General features: G+C 37.9%; 1 protein-coding gene across 3 annotated transcripts in view; it reads left to right on the plus strand.

Moving 5' to 3' along the window:
• The window catches only part of HIVEP1 (HIVEP zinc finger 1), a 161,609-nt gene that overhangs the window by 131,980 nt on the left and 12,531 nt on the right, over positions 1 to 17,098 (plus strand). For all 3 annotated transcript variants that reach the window (XM_056132109.1, XM_056132111.1, XM_056132110.1), the window contains exons 5-7: positions 3,404 to 3,537; positions 4,227 to 4,402; positions 9,374 to 9,475. In XM_056132109.1, coding sequence (XP_055988084.1) covers positions 3,404 to 3,537; positions 4,227 to 4,402; positions 9,374 to 9,475 — 412 coding nt within the window. The remainder of the gene's footprint in view (positions 1 to 3,403; positions 3,538 to 4,226; positions 4,403 to 9,373; positions 9,476 to 17,098) is intronic.

Genomic DNA, 17,098 nt, shown 5'->3' on the forward strand with positions numbered 1-17,098 from the left:
TTTGATTCCTCTGTCCTTCTTGGAGAATCCAGCACACTACCGAGAGTATCCCACCTGCACGGCAGAGCCTGGCAAGCTCCCCATGGCATATTCAATATGCTGAAAATAGTAACAAGTCTCACAATGGAGACGTTACTAGTGCCTGCTTGAGTGAATTGATGAACAATGGGAGGACAGTGCTATACAGTGGACAGTGCTATATTTGTATAGTATATATTGATATATAGTAGTATTATATATCAATATAGTATATATATAATACTACTATATATCAATATATACTATATAAATATATAGTAGTATTATATGTTATATTAATTACATTATGTATACTATACTATATTAGTATATAGTATATCTAAACACTATATAGATATAGATATAATTATACATATATTGTATTTTAAAATAAAGGTCCTTCACTCTACAGGTTTGCTAGCACTTTATGCAAATTTATAAGCCTCTATATTTTAAGGAAACATAGTATTTGGATTATCATAGAGACATGTACAATTTTTAAGAGAATATAATACTGGCAGTGTATTAAGCAGGTATAGATCCAGGGAAGATGCTTTAAAGGTGGTGTTATTTTACCTGACTCTTGAAAAAGGAAAAGAATAGTGACTTTTCCATCACAGCCCCTCACGGGGCTGGCGAGACAGGTCAGAAGCCTGGAATGTGGCACTGGAGATGCTGGGGTTAAGAAGTCTGCCTTGCATATAGTAGACACCCATTCAAATCCCAGCACCTCATCTGTTCCCTCCAGCACCCCGGGGTCACTCCCAAGTACAGAATGTAGAATAGCCCCACAGCACCATAGGTGTGTGTTGTATCCTTGCTCTCTGCAGTAAGTAAACAGGAAAATTCACAAACCAGTGGGTATTAAACCACAACTCTGGAGTAGCTAATGGTTTAAAACAAAAAGTTTAAATTACCAGACAGAGAGGCTGGAGCACACACCTGGCAAACCTGGTTCATTCCTCAGCACTGCACACCCCCTCCCCAAGCACCATTTGGTGGGACAGTGGACCCCACCTAGCAAGAACTCTCAGGCCTGCACCACTAGTCTGATTATTGGGTGCAATCCCCACCCCCAATCCCTTTCCTCCTGACCCTCTCAGCACTACTAGGGATCCTCATTTCATTCCCACCAAGGGAAAAAATTGTGACTGAAGAATTTTTGTCTGCTTAATGATATGGTAATGCAAAGGAACTTAGTTTATTTAAAAAACACTTGACTTACTTGGATTTTGGAAATGTAGATAAAAATCAAAGACTATGCATGCCATTTCTGCTTTCTCGGTGCAGGTGGTTCATCTGAACCATTTATGGAATATAACTTTTTTTAATATTAAAATGCTGCTCTAAAACTGCTCCATCATTCTTAGACGATGAGACCTAATGAGAATTTTGCTAGTTCTCCTGGGTATTTCTGAAGAGCCTGACTTTCCTTCAGAGCTAGTGTCTTAATAGAAATGCCTTTGGAGATGCGTATTTGAATTAGATCTAGGGGAGAGATCCAGGTGGAATATCTGGAGATCCCTTCCTCTTGTTAAGAAGGGAGGAATGAGATACTTGAGGAACAGGGAAATAAGAGACTTGGGCCAAGAGTGACTCCCGTGGATCATAATTGTCTAAAGGGATCAATGAATGGGGAGAGTTCTCACAGAGAGCTGAAAGAGATGGCGCTAGGGGAGGAGAACTAGGATGTGAGGTGAAGTAGATCATGAAGGAAGAGTCTTCACAAGACTTGTCAGGCAGAGCCATCAACTGAAGAGGCTTTGACCGGGTATCAGAGACCTCGGTTACAGGGGCATATGGCTATAGGGACAGAGGATTGAGTATTTGGTTAACTCCCAGCCTGAAATTTTATTTATGATTCAAAATGGAAAAGAGCACTAAAAGTGAAAGAACTTCTGGGCCAGAGTACAGTGGGGTAGGAGTATTTGCCTTGCTCATGACCAACCCAGGTATGATCCCAGCACACGATACCTCCCTGCTCAGCCCCAGCTCCTCCCCATTCCTAAAACAACTTCTCAGAGAAAGGAGACTTTCAGCAGCATAAAATGCCCTGGAATGACTGAACATACAAAGACTAAGGAAATGGCAGGGGGTTGGGCAGGTAGCTCCTTAGCAGCAACTCTAAATAGAAGCTAGTAAGAAAGTAAGCAAAAGGTAAGTAGTGAATTTGGTATTGAAAAGAAGGTAAGAGGTAAAATGACTGTTAAGGAAATATACAAGGAATGCTAGATTTCAGATGTGCTTGCCAGAACACAAAGGGAGGCCATTACATCTTTGCCTTGTTGGTGTTACTTTTTCATGCTACCATTTGGAGAAATTTGGGCCAGCAGCTTGTCTTTACTCCTGATTTGGAGATCCCAGAATACTGTTTCCAAGGCCACATGGACCCTCTGCCCACAATGGATCACCTGCCATCACTTAACATTATACTAAATCATCTCAGAGGAGGCCCTAGATTATGAAAATTGTGCCTTGTGTTGGATTTGGACAGAGATTGGCATTAACACTTAATCTTGGACAAGTAACTTAACCATAAACCCTTTCTCATGGGCCAGAAACTCATTTGCTCTCTACTACATGAGGGTATGTGTGAATGGAATAGAACTGAGGAGTGAGAAAACTCATTGTGAATGGTGAGGTTTTATAAAGTTGTGTAAAAATCTTAAGTGGTGTTTCTATAATGTTTCTATAGGATAAGTACACGTTTGTCATCTTGATATTCATTGTCTTTTTTCCTGAAAATTTAATTATTCTTAGACAAAATCTGACTTTCTGTCCTGACTTGGATTTTATATTATCAATATGTAGGATTTTTAAGGAACTTTAAAGCCATAATTATGGTTTTAAAATAGTGTGAGGAGAGGTAATATAATACTGAAAAATGGGACTTCTGCTTCACCTTTATAATACAGAGAAGTAGAGGCACTTAGTCATGTTTATTATGAATAGAAGACATTTAATTATACCAAAAAGGTAACTAGTTCTTTTCAATCTCCAAACAACAGTCTTCAAGAAATATGCTTAAATTGCAGTGGTTGCTTAGGTAGAAGAAAGATTATTTAATCTGTTAAAAAAATTCCTAATATATATATGAATACCAAAGCCAGAAGTTGAGAAGCCATTATATGAGGGTGTAATTGGACTCTGGTGGGATTTTAAAATAGAACTAGATTTATCAGTTTTCTCTGGTTTAAAGAGATATTTGGAAATATGTTTGGAAATAAGGTAAGAGACAACATAAATTATCTTTAAACTTATTACTATTTTTGAAATGCATTTTACTACTTACAACTCTCAAGTATTTAATTTCCAAGTGAAAAACTAGCATGTTTGTGTTTTCAGTTTTATTAAATTAGTTTCTCTTTTTTTTTTTCCCTTTCAGAGAGCATTAGGTAATCAAAAGTCCACAGTAGTTGAATTCAGCAATAAAGGTGCCTCTGAAATTAACAGTGAGCAAGATAAAGAAAATTCCTTAATCAAAAGTGAACCAAGAAGAATTAAAATATTTGATGGAGGGCAAGTACAAATTTTACTTCTTAAATGTACATTTAAACTTATGCTTTAAATGTACATTTTCTTTCATGTGATTGAACACTTACTGATGCCAATTTTATTCAAATGCTAGAGGTTTCTCAGATATAAACAGGATCTTTATAGAAAAATACATGTTGATATTATGTTAACTGATTCCATTTCAATGAAAAATGGTAACTATTTAGGAAGCATTTTAAGTCATAGGAGGCAACTTGTTTTTCAGGGAACCTAGTATTTCACATTGATTTACAATTAGGACTGGCTTGAAAAGTCTGTTCTTGAAGGGATTCATTCATTTGTGTATTTGATTATAAGAAAACAGATTATTAAAATCAATCATAGTTTAACTTAACTACAGTTAAATACTGAGTAAAGCTCAGAGATAATTCAGCTTTTAAAGTTGTTGTGATTGGATTTTAACAATAAAGAAAACTTAGATCAGTTACTTAGGGTAAATATGCTTGAACTAGGTATGGGGTAAGATTGGTTAGAATGAGCTATCAATATGTCAGATGTTATGAAAGCTAGAATCTTCTGTTACTTTTACATGCTTACAAGGTATTTTGAGTATGCATATTTTGTCTTGAATATTTGTAGTTGCATTTGTATCAGTAATTTCTAAATGTTACCATATCCAATATGCCTGTTTCCATTTGTTCCCTTTAAATTAGATATAAATCAAATGAAGAGTATGTATATGTCCGAGGCAGGGGAAGAGGAAAGTACATTTGTGAAGAATGTGGAATTCGTTGTAAGAAGCCTAGTATGCTAAAGAAACACATACGAACCCATACGGATGTCCGCCCCTACCACTGCACTTACTGCAACTTCTCCTTTAAGACTAAAGGTAAGAGAAGACTTTTGTTTCCAGGTCGCTTCTATGTAAATTGTGTTTCTCCTACTGAGACCCAGCTTTGTGAAGTTATTTGACCCAGGGATGGAGTCTGTAAATAGACTGGTACCTAAATTATATCTTATCAGCTTTGGTGTCTTTATGTTTCTAGATCTGTTGAAAAACATTTAATTACATACTTTGAAAATCTATATCTATATAATAACTAGGCTATTTTAAAAGGGCCACCAACCCATTTTAAACTTCCCCCCAAATTACAGTTTCATAACACGATGACTAATACATTTTCAAAAATATTTTGTAGCTAAAGAAGACAAAGAAATGTTCGTGGTCCCAAATTAATTTTGGTATTAAAATATTAATGATAAATTTTAAATAATAAGCACTTACAAACCAACAGTTCTTACACTTCTATTTTATGATCTAATTTTAGGCACGGGTAACCATTTTTTTCATGATGGCTTTTTTACCCAAATTCTGTTGAGTTCAGTTTCAGAAATTTTTGACTTTCATATTATTAGTTTATAAAGGGCAAACAAAACTAGTTATTAAATTTAGTATTTACTTTTTGTGTTTTTTACTTAAATTGTAAGTTCTATTGTAGTTAGGATAATTTTACCCTCTCCAGATATCCTATTATGTGCAGTGGAAAAACTTCTCAAATAATTTGGACTCCTTCATAAATTCTTATATAAAAAATTACTTGCTTGATATTTTAAAAAATTGTAAAAATCTAAAATAAAGTATTATCATAATTCTCTGAACAGTATCTGTTAAAACTGTAATTGATCATTTTTATAAAAGACATTTATTAAATTTTCTATGTTGGTTGCCACTTTTATCTTAAAGATTGATCAATTACCAAAATACATTACCTTTTTTTTACTAATATTCATTCATACTTATGAGAATTTTCATTTGTAGCAACCAAATAGCCTGAAATTAGCTTTCCTTAAAAGCCTGATAAGTTGACCTGTTCATTTGCTGTGGTTTAGACAGGTGTCTTAAAGGAAGAAAGAATGTGAATGACTTTTAAACTTGCTACATCTAGAAGTTGAATAAAACAAGAATAATGGTGGGGGCGGGGGGGAACACCCGAACTAATCTTCAGCCTGAAATATTTCTAAAATGTTCTGAGAAATTCCAAGAAATCAGGAGAGGAACACTGAGACTGTAGTCCTTTGAGTGTGATATAGAGCTGCCTTCTAGAAATGGAGGAGGGTTTTCTGGATAATTCTTTTGGTCTCATGTGAAGGCCTGAACAGGATAAAGTGGTTTGATCTTTTGACCCAATTTATTGATTTTTCACTGACATTTTAGTTCTGTGACTCAGAAACATCCGTTAGCTTTCAGTATGAGATCAGGTTCATATTTCATGTTAAGGCCAATATTCCTAAGACAACATGGTACTGAATGTTATCATTAAAGAAAAAAACATCAAGATATAATACCAAGTGTGGATTTCTCAAATTATAAGAGGAAAAGAAATCAGGATATTTTTTTAAAAATATTCATGAAATAAGAGAAAAGGAAGAAAATGTTAGATGACTATAAGGAAACTCCAGAGATTTCTAAGCAATGAAACCTAAGAATCACTGAGTATTAATCTTAGTGAAAATAACTCAAAACAGCATTGTGTAAAATTTTACATGTGTGTTAAATTGTGAACAGCATGGTATTACTTAAAGAGTGAGCATTTATATGTTAGCAGTTTCAGTCTTTAACGTCTTGAATATGCTAATCAGAACTCACATTAAATTGGGCTTATCACCTCTTACTCTTATGGAGACAGGTGAAGAAAATACTAGTAATCCAGTATTTCCAGCCCTCTCTTCCCTCAACCCAGTTGTCGGCATGATAGCTCTCTTCTCTAATGGTGAACTTTCTTTGACTGTCTATGGATATATGTAGAAAATTACATGGTGTCTTTCAAAGTAAATAATAGTAGACCCATTTGCAGATGAGGTTGTAGAATTTGCCCAACATTTAAAATTGCCAGATATTATCTCCGGAATCACAGAGGTCAAGGCTGAATATGTTTTGCCTTACTCTGATTTGCCTTGTCCTAGCCAATCTGATCCCATTTCTTCTAGAATGTATCTGCTTATTGCAGAAAGTGATATAACGGCCTGCTGTCTAGAATATGGGCGTACCAAGATAGCAAAGTATGATCCAAGCAGTGATTTGTGGTGCTGACTCAGTACCCCTTGTGGGAAAGGTTTGACATCCACTTCATCGCGTGGATCATAAAATTAAAATTTTTCAGTTTTCTGAGCATATTTCCAGAATGATTTCAACTCGTTTGTTCTCACGATTCTGTTTTAATGCTGAGTCAGCAAAGAAATACAACGAATAGGCTTCTCTGTGGGATTGAGTCCCAGTTGTATCACAGAAAGCTGACTTAGTATGTTTTTGTAGGAACCCAGAAACAGAAATCTCTTGAGTATTTTAGACGATTTAGAGCAGTTTTTATTTAAACTGCTCAGAATTTCTCTTCTGAAATTAATCTGCAGAACCAGGGGAAATTTGCATTTGTAAGCAGATTTAAAATGCAAGGTGTTTTGTTTTGAATCATTTAAGAAGTTTGGTTAATAATAATAGCTCGAGTTATAATAATATAGTTCAAGAATATATAAGAAATGATGTTCAGTGAAAACTTAGTCCCGAATTTGCTTAATAGAATTATGCATTAACTTCCTAGAAAGTGAAATAAATTGCTATGGCTTTCTATTTAGGGAACAAAAGCAGTTTGAAAGAGAAGTGTTAGTAGACCTTACAATTTGGCTTTTGTAAACTCTTTATTATAGTGAAAGTGTTTTGACTTAAAAGTGGAAATTTCCGCCACATTAAGATGACCAAACCAATTTTTTTGGTAACTTTACTAGGTGAAAATGTTGGAAAATGCAGAAAAGTAGAGATTACATAATACCATTATGCTCATCATCTCTTTATAATTGTAACTCTAGTTGCTTTATTTTTAGGTGTATTTTAAGTAAATATCAGGGGGCTGGAGTGATAGTACAGCAGATAGAGCATTCACTTTGCACACAGCCAACCCGGGTCCCCTGATCACCACCAGGAGTAACTTCTGAGTGTCGAGCCAGGAGTACCTCCTGAGCATTGCCAGGTGTGACCCAAGAAGCCAAAATAAATAAATAAAGTAAATGTCAAGTATGCCCAAGCTTTTTAATCCAGATTAATTGAGGATTAATTTTAGGCAGTACGTGTTCCTGGAACCCTCATACACTTGAATGCTTTAAGCACTGTGTTCTGGAGTGCTGTGCAGATAAGAATTCTTTTGATTAAGTATATACCCCATTGGGGGGGCGGGGGATTTCATGTTACAGTGTTAGCAGAGTGGAATCGAAGCTCTAGAAGTCCATGTGTTCAGTTTCTGCAAGCCCAAATCTGGATCAGTGATTCAGACATTTGAAACTCTTCTCAAGGCTTGTTCTCAAACACATATTTGTCCCTGCCCACCCAAATTCAGTATTTAGATTGTTTTCTCAGAAGATGTCATTTCTCCTTGTTGGCAGTCTTCTCATGTATTTGCCTAATTCACCCTCACTATAGGACATCCTCAGAAGAATCTTCCCCTGCATTCTCGATCACTTGGGCCCAGTGAGCCCCAGTTCATGGGTAAAACACAGTTTGGGGGCTGAGAGCGATAGCACAGCAGTTAGGGTGTTTGCCTTGCACATGGCCGATCCGGGTTCGATTCCCAGCATCCCATATGGTCCCCTGAGCACCATCAGGAGTATTCCTGAGTGCAGAGCCAGGAGTAAACCCTGTGCATCACCAGTGTGACCCAAAACCACACAGATTGATACAAAGCTAACACAGGAAACACACCTTTCGAGATGCAATGATGCATATTCGATCAATATGCTGAGCGGTATTATTTGAGGACTTCTTCCTCGTGTTTCAGATGCATGTTCCCAAGGGGAAATCCATCTTAATCACTACTGAATAGCATCTATAGTTAGTTAATAATTAAGCTTAGCATTTAAGCACATCAAATTTCTGATACTAGGAACTCCAAGATAGCATAGTGAACAGAAATGTTTTAAAACGTCCCTTGAGACATCAACTCCAGATGTTTTCCCCAGGTGAAGGGGGTTCACTGCCAGTCCTGGGAGGGTGTGCAAGGCCTCTGGAACAAGTCTAGTTCTTATGGCTTTGTACCGCATGGGACAAAAGCTGCCTGCTGAATTCCCAAACCCTTTACCTATTCCCCGCAAATAACTGGCCCAAATCAGTGATCTGAAACCAATGAAACGCTTAGGGGCCATCAGAGATGTCTCTGCAGCCCAAGGTACTTTAGACACCACAGAAATCAGCCTCGTTGAAGATTAGCTTGCAACAAAAACTGAAAGACAGGCAAAGAAGCAAAGGACTGGAAGGGAGAGTCTCCAAATATAATTGGTGGATAGTTTGCTCTCCAGGAACTGTATAGAACATCTTGCAATTGAGTATCTCTACAGTTACCTTTATTTCTATAGAAAGCGTTCAACTCCTAAATAAGGACTAGAGGATAGAAACCGTAGAGGAGACTGACGTGAGAGATCACCACTAATAAATGTCAGAGTTGGGGGCCTAGCAATAACACATTGCCTTGCATGTGGCCAATCCATGTTCACTCCCAATTGGGGGACCATTGTCTTGCATATGGTCCCCCAGGATCTCCAGGAATAATTCCTTAGTGCAGAGTCAGCAGTAACCTCTGAGCATCATTGGGTATGGCATATATATATACATATATATATATATACATATATATATTAGAGTTGTTTATGGCATTGAGATAGCATAGCAGAATTTGTTTTTTCCACAGTTAAGTCATTGGCATTGTATAACCATATTATATATATTTTTACTTGAAATAGAGATGGAATTTGACAGTGTTGACAAATGCAATAGCAAAATAATACTATGTAAGCTTAGTAAACATTCTTTTCCCTTAAGGAAATCTGACAAAACATATGAAGTCCAAGACACATAGCAAGAAATGTGTGGATTTAGGCGTCTCAGTAGGTTTAATAGATGAACAAGATGCAGAAGAATCAGGTAAGGCTTTATTCCATATTTTTCATAAATGCTCTTTTCAGTGTACCTTTTTTTGTTGCCTCCATACTCTTCTTTCCATTCCCACTTGTACTTTCCGTTTCCATTATCTCTTTTGCTATTCAAAAACCTATTTAATCAGTTTGCCGTCTCTAGTTAGTCTGCCTTCAACCTTGGTATTATTTTTCTGCTCCTACGGAAGCTCGAGTCTGATCATACTCCTCTGTTCCAAGTCTTCCATTGGTTTCAGCTCCCCTCACCCACCCCCAAATAAAGATGAGCCATGGGACTTGGCATCCTCAGAATCCTTTGTAATCTTCGTACCCACCTACTTTTTCACCCGTGGTTCTTTCACCTGTCATAATATTTGAGTTTTCTTCTTTTAATACATTGCTTCACAATTACCCATGCGGACCTCTCGAAGGAATTCTCCATTTCTGCTGCGACTCTCAGTCTGCACGGGTCCAAATCTCTCCCTTTTTTTTTTTTTTCCAAGATCTGGCCCAGATCCACTGCTTTCGGGATGCTTCCTCTCATTTTTGCTTCTTCTCACGTCACTTGTGGGAAGCAGATTTCCCTTTCTTTGAACTGCTGTGGTACCTGCGCTGCTCCTGCACTCTGTGGCATCCCACCCTGCTGCCATATCTTGTGATCATTTATATACCAACTGTACCTCTTCCCGAGATCCTTAAACACCTCCCGAGCAGAATCAAAATCAGTGGTAAAGAGTAGCTCACTTCACCCATCATACTAAGTGAGTGTCTCATACGCAGCTGTTCCAGAAATACTCTAGAATAAAACATTCGTTTGTGGCTCCAAAATGTTTATTACTTAGAAAAAGTTACTTGGTTATTTTGTAACTGATGTTAACAAGTACAAGAATTTATCTCTAATTTTAAGGAAAGGCAGGCAAGACAAGACTTTTCATCTCGTCTGACTAGTCAGAGACTAGAAGTATACCCCTGGATTTTTTTTTTTTAATCCAAGAGACAATTAACAAAAAAATTAAGTTTTTTAAAAATCATTATACTGCTTTTGGAGCTACGTTAACCTTCTTCCTTGATTTACTTAGTATGTACTGTTTGATGTAGAGAAAATTTTCAAAGAGAATGGTAATGATGTCATTGAAAATATAGGTTTAAAAAATATAAAATATATTTATCTCACAGCCAATAACATACATAATAACATATATTACCCACATGTCGGAAGAAAAATGTGAAATGCAAAAAAATAATCAGTCTACATTTGTTTTTAAATTTGCAAAAGAAATGACTCCCATCTTAATGGTATAATTGATGTCACTTAGTATTTTAAGCACAAGAAAAGCATGCTTTATTTTATTACTTTATTTGGGTCACACCCAGCAGAATTCAGGGGCCACTCTGACTCTGTACACAGTACTCACTCCCTGTGGTACTGGGGGCCAGTGGTGCCAGGATCCAACCTAGCCTTGACTTTGAAAGCCATCCGGAAATGAATTAATGCATTCTTCATAAATTAAGATATTGCTAACAGAGTTAGGACAGTAAATTGCTTTTTAATATTTTTACACATCCACATTTTGGTTACATACAATGAATGGCAGCATCAGGATGTAAAAGCTAATGTTGGGGACCAGGAGTTCAATTCCTAGGACCATATGGTCCCCCAGAGCATTGCTGGGTGCAGCCCTGGGGGAACTCCAAACCTTGCTGCAGTGGTCCAGGTTATTCCTGGCACCATAAGGCCTGAGCTGCACCACATCCTCAGACCCTGGCATTAAATTGCTGATCTGGTTGGCTGAGAATCACCAGATTTTCAGTCCTCCTGAGCACCATTTGGGAGCCCCAGCCCTCTCCCCCCCCCAAAAAAATGCATAAAATAAAGATTGGTGTTTATTTGAAGATACTTACACATTTGGTAAAATGACACTCTTGTTGTCATTGTAATTCACTGCTAACATAAGGAGTTTATTTGATTGTTGCCATTATGCTGAGCAGATCAGAAGTAAAAAGGCAGGGGAAATGAGTAACAGTTTGAGCAGGTATGTTTATTACCCACAGACCAGAGAAAAACAAAGTAGAGGTTACAGTAGAAAATATGTATGTCTGAAAAAAAATGTGAAATGCAAAAAAAATAAAATTATTTTAATACTCTCCCATGTTGTCGACAAGAAGAAGAGTCATAAAAATTAGCTAAAATGTCTACAGAGTACTCTGACTATAAAAGAAGGTATATCCCTAAATTTATTTACCTAGGAGTGTAATTTCTGTAATTCATTATTTAGATTGAATGAGTATGATTGGAGTTGTCATATCTACTCATTTCCTTTTACATTTCTTCTTTTATTTCCTAGCTTCAGTGTACTTTATGTGAAATAAGGTTTTTAAGTGAGTTTCTTTGTGTTTCTTTTTTTTTTCTCCCTTATCAGATTTTTCCTTGGTTTACAGCATTTCTAGAATCTTAGGGCAGTAACTTCACAACTCTGTCATAGGATTCATCACACCCACCACCAGAGTTTTCGTGCCATTCATGAACAGTTTGTGTTTTTCATCCCATCTCAGAAGCTATTGAAACGGGTTTTAAGTTAGAACTCAAACTTGGAAGCCTACTGAGATTAAGTCTAATGCTGAAAACTTTGTTTTGCTTTTTTATTTTTTGATCACTGTATTGATAGGCTAGAGAGATAGTACAGTGAGGAGGGCCCTTGCCTTGCATGTGGCTGACCCAGATTCGATCCCCTGCATTCCATATGATCCCTGAGCCTCTCCTTCCAGGAGTGATCCCTGAGCATAGACCCAGAGTAAGCCCTGAGCACCACCAGGCATAGCCCCAAAACAAACCAAAAAGCCCCCCAAATTTATGTGTTGATAGGTAACATAGAAAAATTTGCAGTTTCTATTAAATAATGATAGCAGATAGGTAGATTTTTTTTAATGTGGTTAGTCATACTGAAAGCTTACTAATTGTTTGCTATTTGTAGTAAAATATCATCCTTTTGCTTTTTATATATGAAAGCTTGAAATATAAGTAAACATTTCTTTTCATAAACAAATTATCTTTTCTTTTTTCTCTTTTGTGCTTTAAAAAAAAAAACTCCTTGAGGGTCCAGAGAGATAGTACAGAGTTTGAGGCCTTTGCCCACCCGTGATCCATCACTGGCAACACATATGTTCTCCCCAGCCCATCAGAAATGCCCACTGAGCAGAGAGCCAGGATAAGCCCTACACACAGCTGTGTGTGGCCAAAAAAAATCAAGACCAGGGCGGGGGGTGGAAAAATGGGCCAGAGATGTAGTGCTTGGGGTCCTTATTTCACTTCTCATATTCTTGGTTCACTATAAATTTAACACAAAGCGCATGTCCCAGAACTCTGTAGCAGCGAGCCACCCTGGGATCCCACTTGTTCGTGTTTACAGTTAGACTCACAAGGATCGGTTTGGTGACAGGTTGCCTCTGTTTACCCAAGGCAGAGGTGACAGTGCTCCTCAGAGACTGTGTGTTGAGGGTCACCTGCAGGTGGTGAAAAACAAAACTCTGAGGACACTCTCCTATTCGTTGAATAGGTTTTCAACGTCTGGTTTCCGAAATACAGTTGAAATTTTCCAATGATGCCAGTAGATGACAGATTGCAGGTGTCTACTTAATAATCTAGTGATTGAAGGAAAACAAGTAGCCCGGTGCTAGAACCACCTCTTACAGGAAGTCAGTGCTGTGCAGAAACAGCCTCTTGAACCACAGGAAAGTTTGTGGCTTTAAGCTTCTCTAGATGCTGAGTGAAGCTCTTAAGTCGCTGGGCTCTCCACGTCTTGCAGTTCATGGTAACTGCAGTGTGGCAGCGGCTTCCCTACTAGGGTCCTACTAATAGCTGGAACCGTCAGATTCAGCACATTTTTACGGAAGTCAGACACTTAACCAGTTAACCTTAGCGATCTCTGCAAGAAGTTGCTACATACGTTTAAGTCTTGACACTCTCTGATATAGGAAATGGGGGAAATCTTTTTAAGTAAAACAGGATAAGAGGGTTTAAATTTGTATGATTGCAACCCTCCTCCCACCCCCCCCCTCCCCCAGACTGTACAGAGTAGCTTTCAGAAACCTAAGGATTTTTAGGTCTAAAACATTGTTGGGGGTTGTTATTTAATTGACATTTTCTCTAATACACTTAATCATCAAGAAATATATTTGGTCTTTAGTCAACCAAACTTCATATTTATTTTTAGCATCATTACTGGTGCTGCTTTGGTCAGTTTATGACGTTGGCGCTTGGGAAAATTCAAATCTTTCTATGCTGTGTTTGTATTTAGTTCTTCATGTCTGTCTTCTTCAGTGTACCTTTTTTGCTCTGGTGGGAAGCAAACCAGGGGCCTTACACATGTGCTCTGCCACAAGGCACACCCCTACCCATAACTTCATTATTTCTTTTATTAAGCTCTGGTTCAGCCTCTATGGAAAGCAATATGGAGATCTCTTAAAAAGGAATGAAACCCCCATAGAACCCAGCAATACCGCTGCCTGGCATCTATCTCCAAAACTCACAAAAGCATTAGTTTTAAAAGTGTACCTATACACACTTATGTTTGTCGCAATAGCCAAGATAACCCAGATGCCTAGTGATGGATGGATGTATCTAGTTGTGGTATATATACAAATGGAGTGCTGTGCTGTGCTAAGAAGAGCAAATCCTGCTGTTTGCCACTATACGGATGGCTGTGGAGGCTCTCAAGCTGAGGGAAGACTTAGCGGGAAAGGAATAGATACCGAGTGATCTATACAGATAGATACATATACGATCTTTCTCATATGGGACTTAAAGATATATAGTTAAGACAACACAAAGGTAGACCTGATCCACACAACAGAGCTGGGTGGGGGGAGTGAGAGGGTGTGGCGTCTGCGGAGGAGGAAGGTGAGTACAATGGTGAGGGTGGTGGGGTTGGAATTAATTATGTGCATGGGAGGCCATCCTCAATGCTATTGTTGATCATAGAACCTCATAGCACTCTAGCATTGTCCTCCCGTTGTTCATCGATTTGCTCAAGCGGGCCCAGTATTGTCTCCATTGTAAGACTTGTTGTTACTGTACAGTTTGGCATAGCGAATACGTCACGGGTAGCTTGCCAGGCTTTGCTGTGCAGGTGAGATACTCTCCGTAACTTGCCAGGCTCTCCGATAGGGGAGAAGGAATCAAACCTGGGTCGGCCAGGCCGGCTGCGTGCAAGGCAAACACCCTACTGCTGTGCTATTATTACTCCAGCCCAGAGAACCTCATAAGAAACATTAAAAAAAGAAAAAGAAAAAGATCCTAACCCTGTTTTGCAGGTTCCCTGTTGGACATAACGTGCTTCTTAACACCAGCATCTAGTGTCACCGTGAAAACTGAAGGTTTTGGCCTATTCAGTTCATCACTGCCATGACTACCAGTTTTGTCTTTCAGCCAGTGTCATTTTTCTTTTGATATGGAGTAAATTTAGATAGATTCTTTAGTTGAATTAAGTAGAGAATGTTACTTTTTTTTTCCAAGCCAGCCATGATAATTTGGAATTTAAAAGAAGTTCCCATTTGTTTAAAACTAGCAATTCAAACTGACACTGTTGTACGTGCTCAAAAAAAGACCAAATTTCTCCAGTCTCTGCACATGTCCAGTGTATCCTTGCTGCGCAAGATGCAAAATTAGTCTCAGGAATTTTGTTCCCTGTGTTTTTGGAGTAGTAGTGAACACTTTTTTTTGCTTCACTTTTTTTGTCAAAAAAAAATGCTCCTGGTATTTGATTTTCATGTCCTGGTCCCCAAAGAATGTTTTTTGTCAACAACATGCTGGACTTCAATGCTAGGAATGTCAATGTGTGCCCTCAACTGCCAACCTTTGAGCGCCAATTAATATGGCCAAGTTACTAGGACATTATATGTATTGGAATTTAAGTACTTACTTTCATGTGAGTAAGTAGATGTTGGATCACTTGATTTAAAACATATCGCATTTACTTTTTAAAATAACAAATGATTTCACAAAGATTATAAGTCATCATCTTTTCTAAGTGAACTCTGTAGAATCTTTATATTGCTGAAATTTTTATGGGAAGCATTATTCCTTTTAAGAAAAATTCCCATGCACAGTATGAAACCACAGTAAGACTTGAATTAGTATTTAAAGAAGTGTTAATACCATTAATGAAAAACACAGAGATGACATAGTCTTTGGTTTGCTTTCTAAAGTTAATGGATATTAAACTGTTCCATTATACATCCTTATTGGTTTTTATTTTCAAAAACATTACTATAGAAATTGTGTGCCTTAAAATTCCCCTCCTCCCAGATTTCCATTGTTTGTCTAATTAAAAAATAATGTTTCTAAACTTTGAGAAGCAACAAACAAATTACAAAAACAGGCATTTTGATGCTATTTGATTCTGTGTTCTGAGTACTGAGAGCCCCTGCTGAGAGGCTCTTTGTGCAACCCACTCTTCCAGAAGGTGGCGCTGTCAGGCAGCAGTGGTTGGGCTAGGTGGTGTTCAGTCAAATCATCTTCAGAAGATTCTTCTGAAATCCAGCTTTAGGGAATTTGTTCGAGAGGTTCATCAATATATGTGCTTTCCCTCCCCCCAAAATTGGTTCATTTTATACCCCTTTTACCCCTTCTAGATTTTTGGTTTTTTTTTTTTTTTTTTGGTTTTGGTTTGGGGTTTTGGGCCACACCTGACGATCCTCAGAAATTACTCCTGGTGGTGCTCTTGGGGACCATATGGATACTGGGGATTGAACCAGGCTCAGCCACATATAAGGCACACGCCTTACCAGCTGTACTGTTTCTCTGACCCCAGTTCCTTATAGATTCAAATTGCACTTTTTAAATATTTTACTGAATTATAAGTAAAATTTAGAATGCGTGGACAACATGTCTATACGGACCGGATTTAAGAGAGCTAGTTATTTTGAGAGGGGGGAAAGGGTTTTTGTTTGTTTTTGAGTCACACCCACTGGCACTTAAGGGTTACTCCTGGTTCTGCGCTCAGGACAGTGCTCAGGGGACCTTCTGGGGTGCTGTGGATCGATCCCAGGTCAGCTGTGTACAAAACTAGCACCTTAACCTCTGTAGAATCTCTCCAGCGCCTTGTGAAATCTTTTTTAAATAAGTATGGGTTCCTTATGTGTCTTTTCAACTGTGTGTGAGGTGAAGAGACAGAAGCCACAGCATTACCCTTCCTGAGTATTATGGTTTGCATTGACATCCTAAGCAGAGAGCAGTTATCATAGGAAAAATGTGTCTATCTTGCTGGAACAAGGCTCAAGTTTCTGCACGCATGTAGACTTGATTTCAGATTTTGACTTTTGTGGTCTCTGGTGACATATTTATTTCATAACTTTCCTGTGTAAACTGGGTTTCATATCAGCTCTATTCTGTAGTGACTGTTAGATTTAAATACAACAAGATAGACACAGTTTTCTCTAAAGTGTCTGGTCGTCAGTATTTTCAGTTTTTAGTCCTCGTACAATCTCTATTAGGGCCACTAAACTTTGTGGTTGCATCACAAAAGCTTCCATAAATAGTTTCAAAATAAATGAACCGGACATTGTTCCAGTAAGCCTAGTTAGAAGCACAATGGCATGTTGCTAGTAGCTGTATTTGGCCAATACTCTGTATCAC

The sequence above is a fragment of the Sorex fumeus genome, unplaced genomic scaffold (genome assembly GCF_029834395.1).
Source record: "Sorex fumeus unplaced genomic scaffold, SorFum_2.1 ptg000094l, whole genome shotgun sequence".
Classification (NCBI taxonomy): Eukaryota; Metazoa; Chordata; class Mammalia; order Eulipotyphla; family Soricidae; genus Sorex; species Sorex fumeus.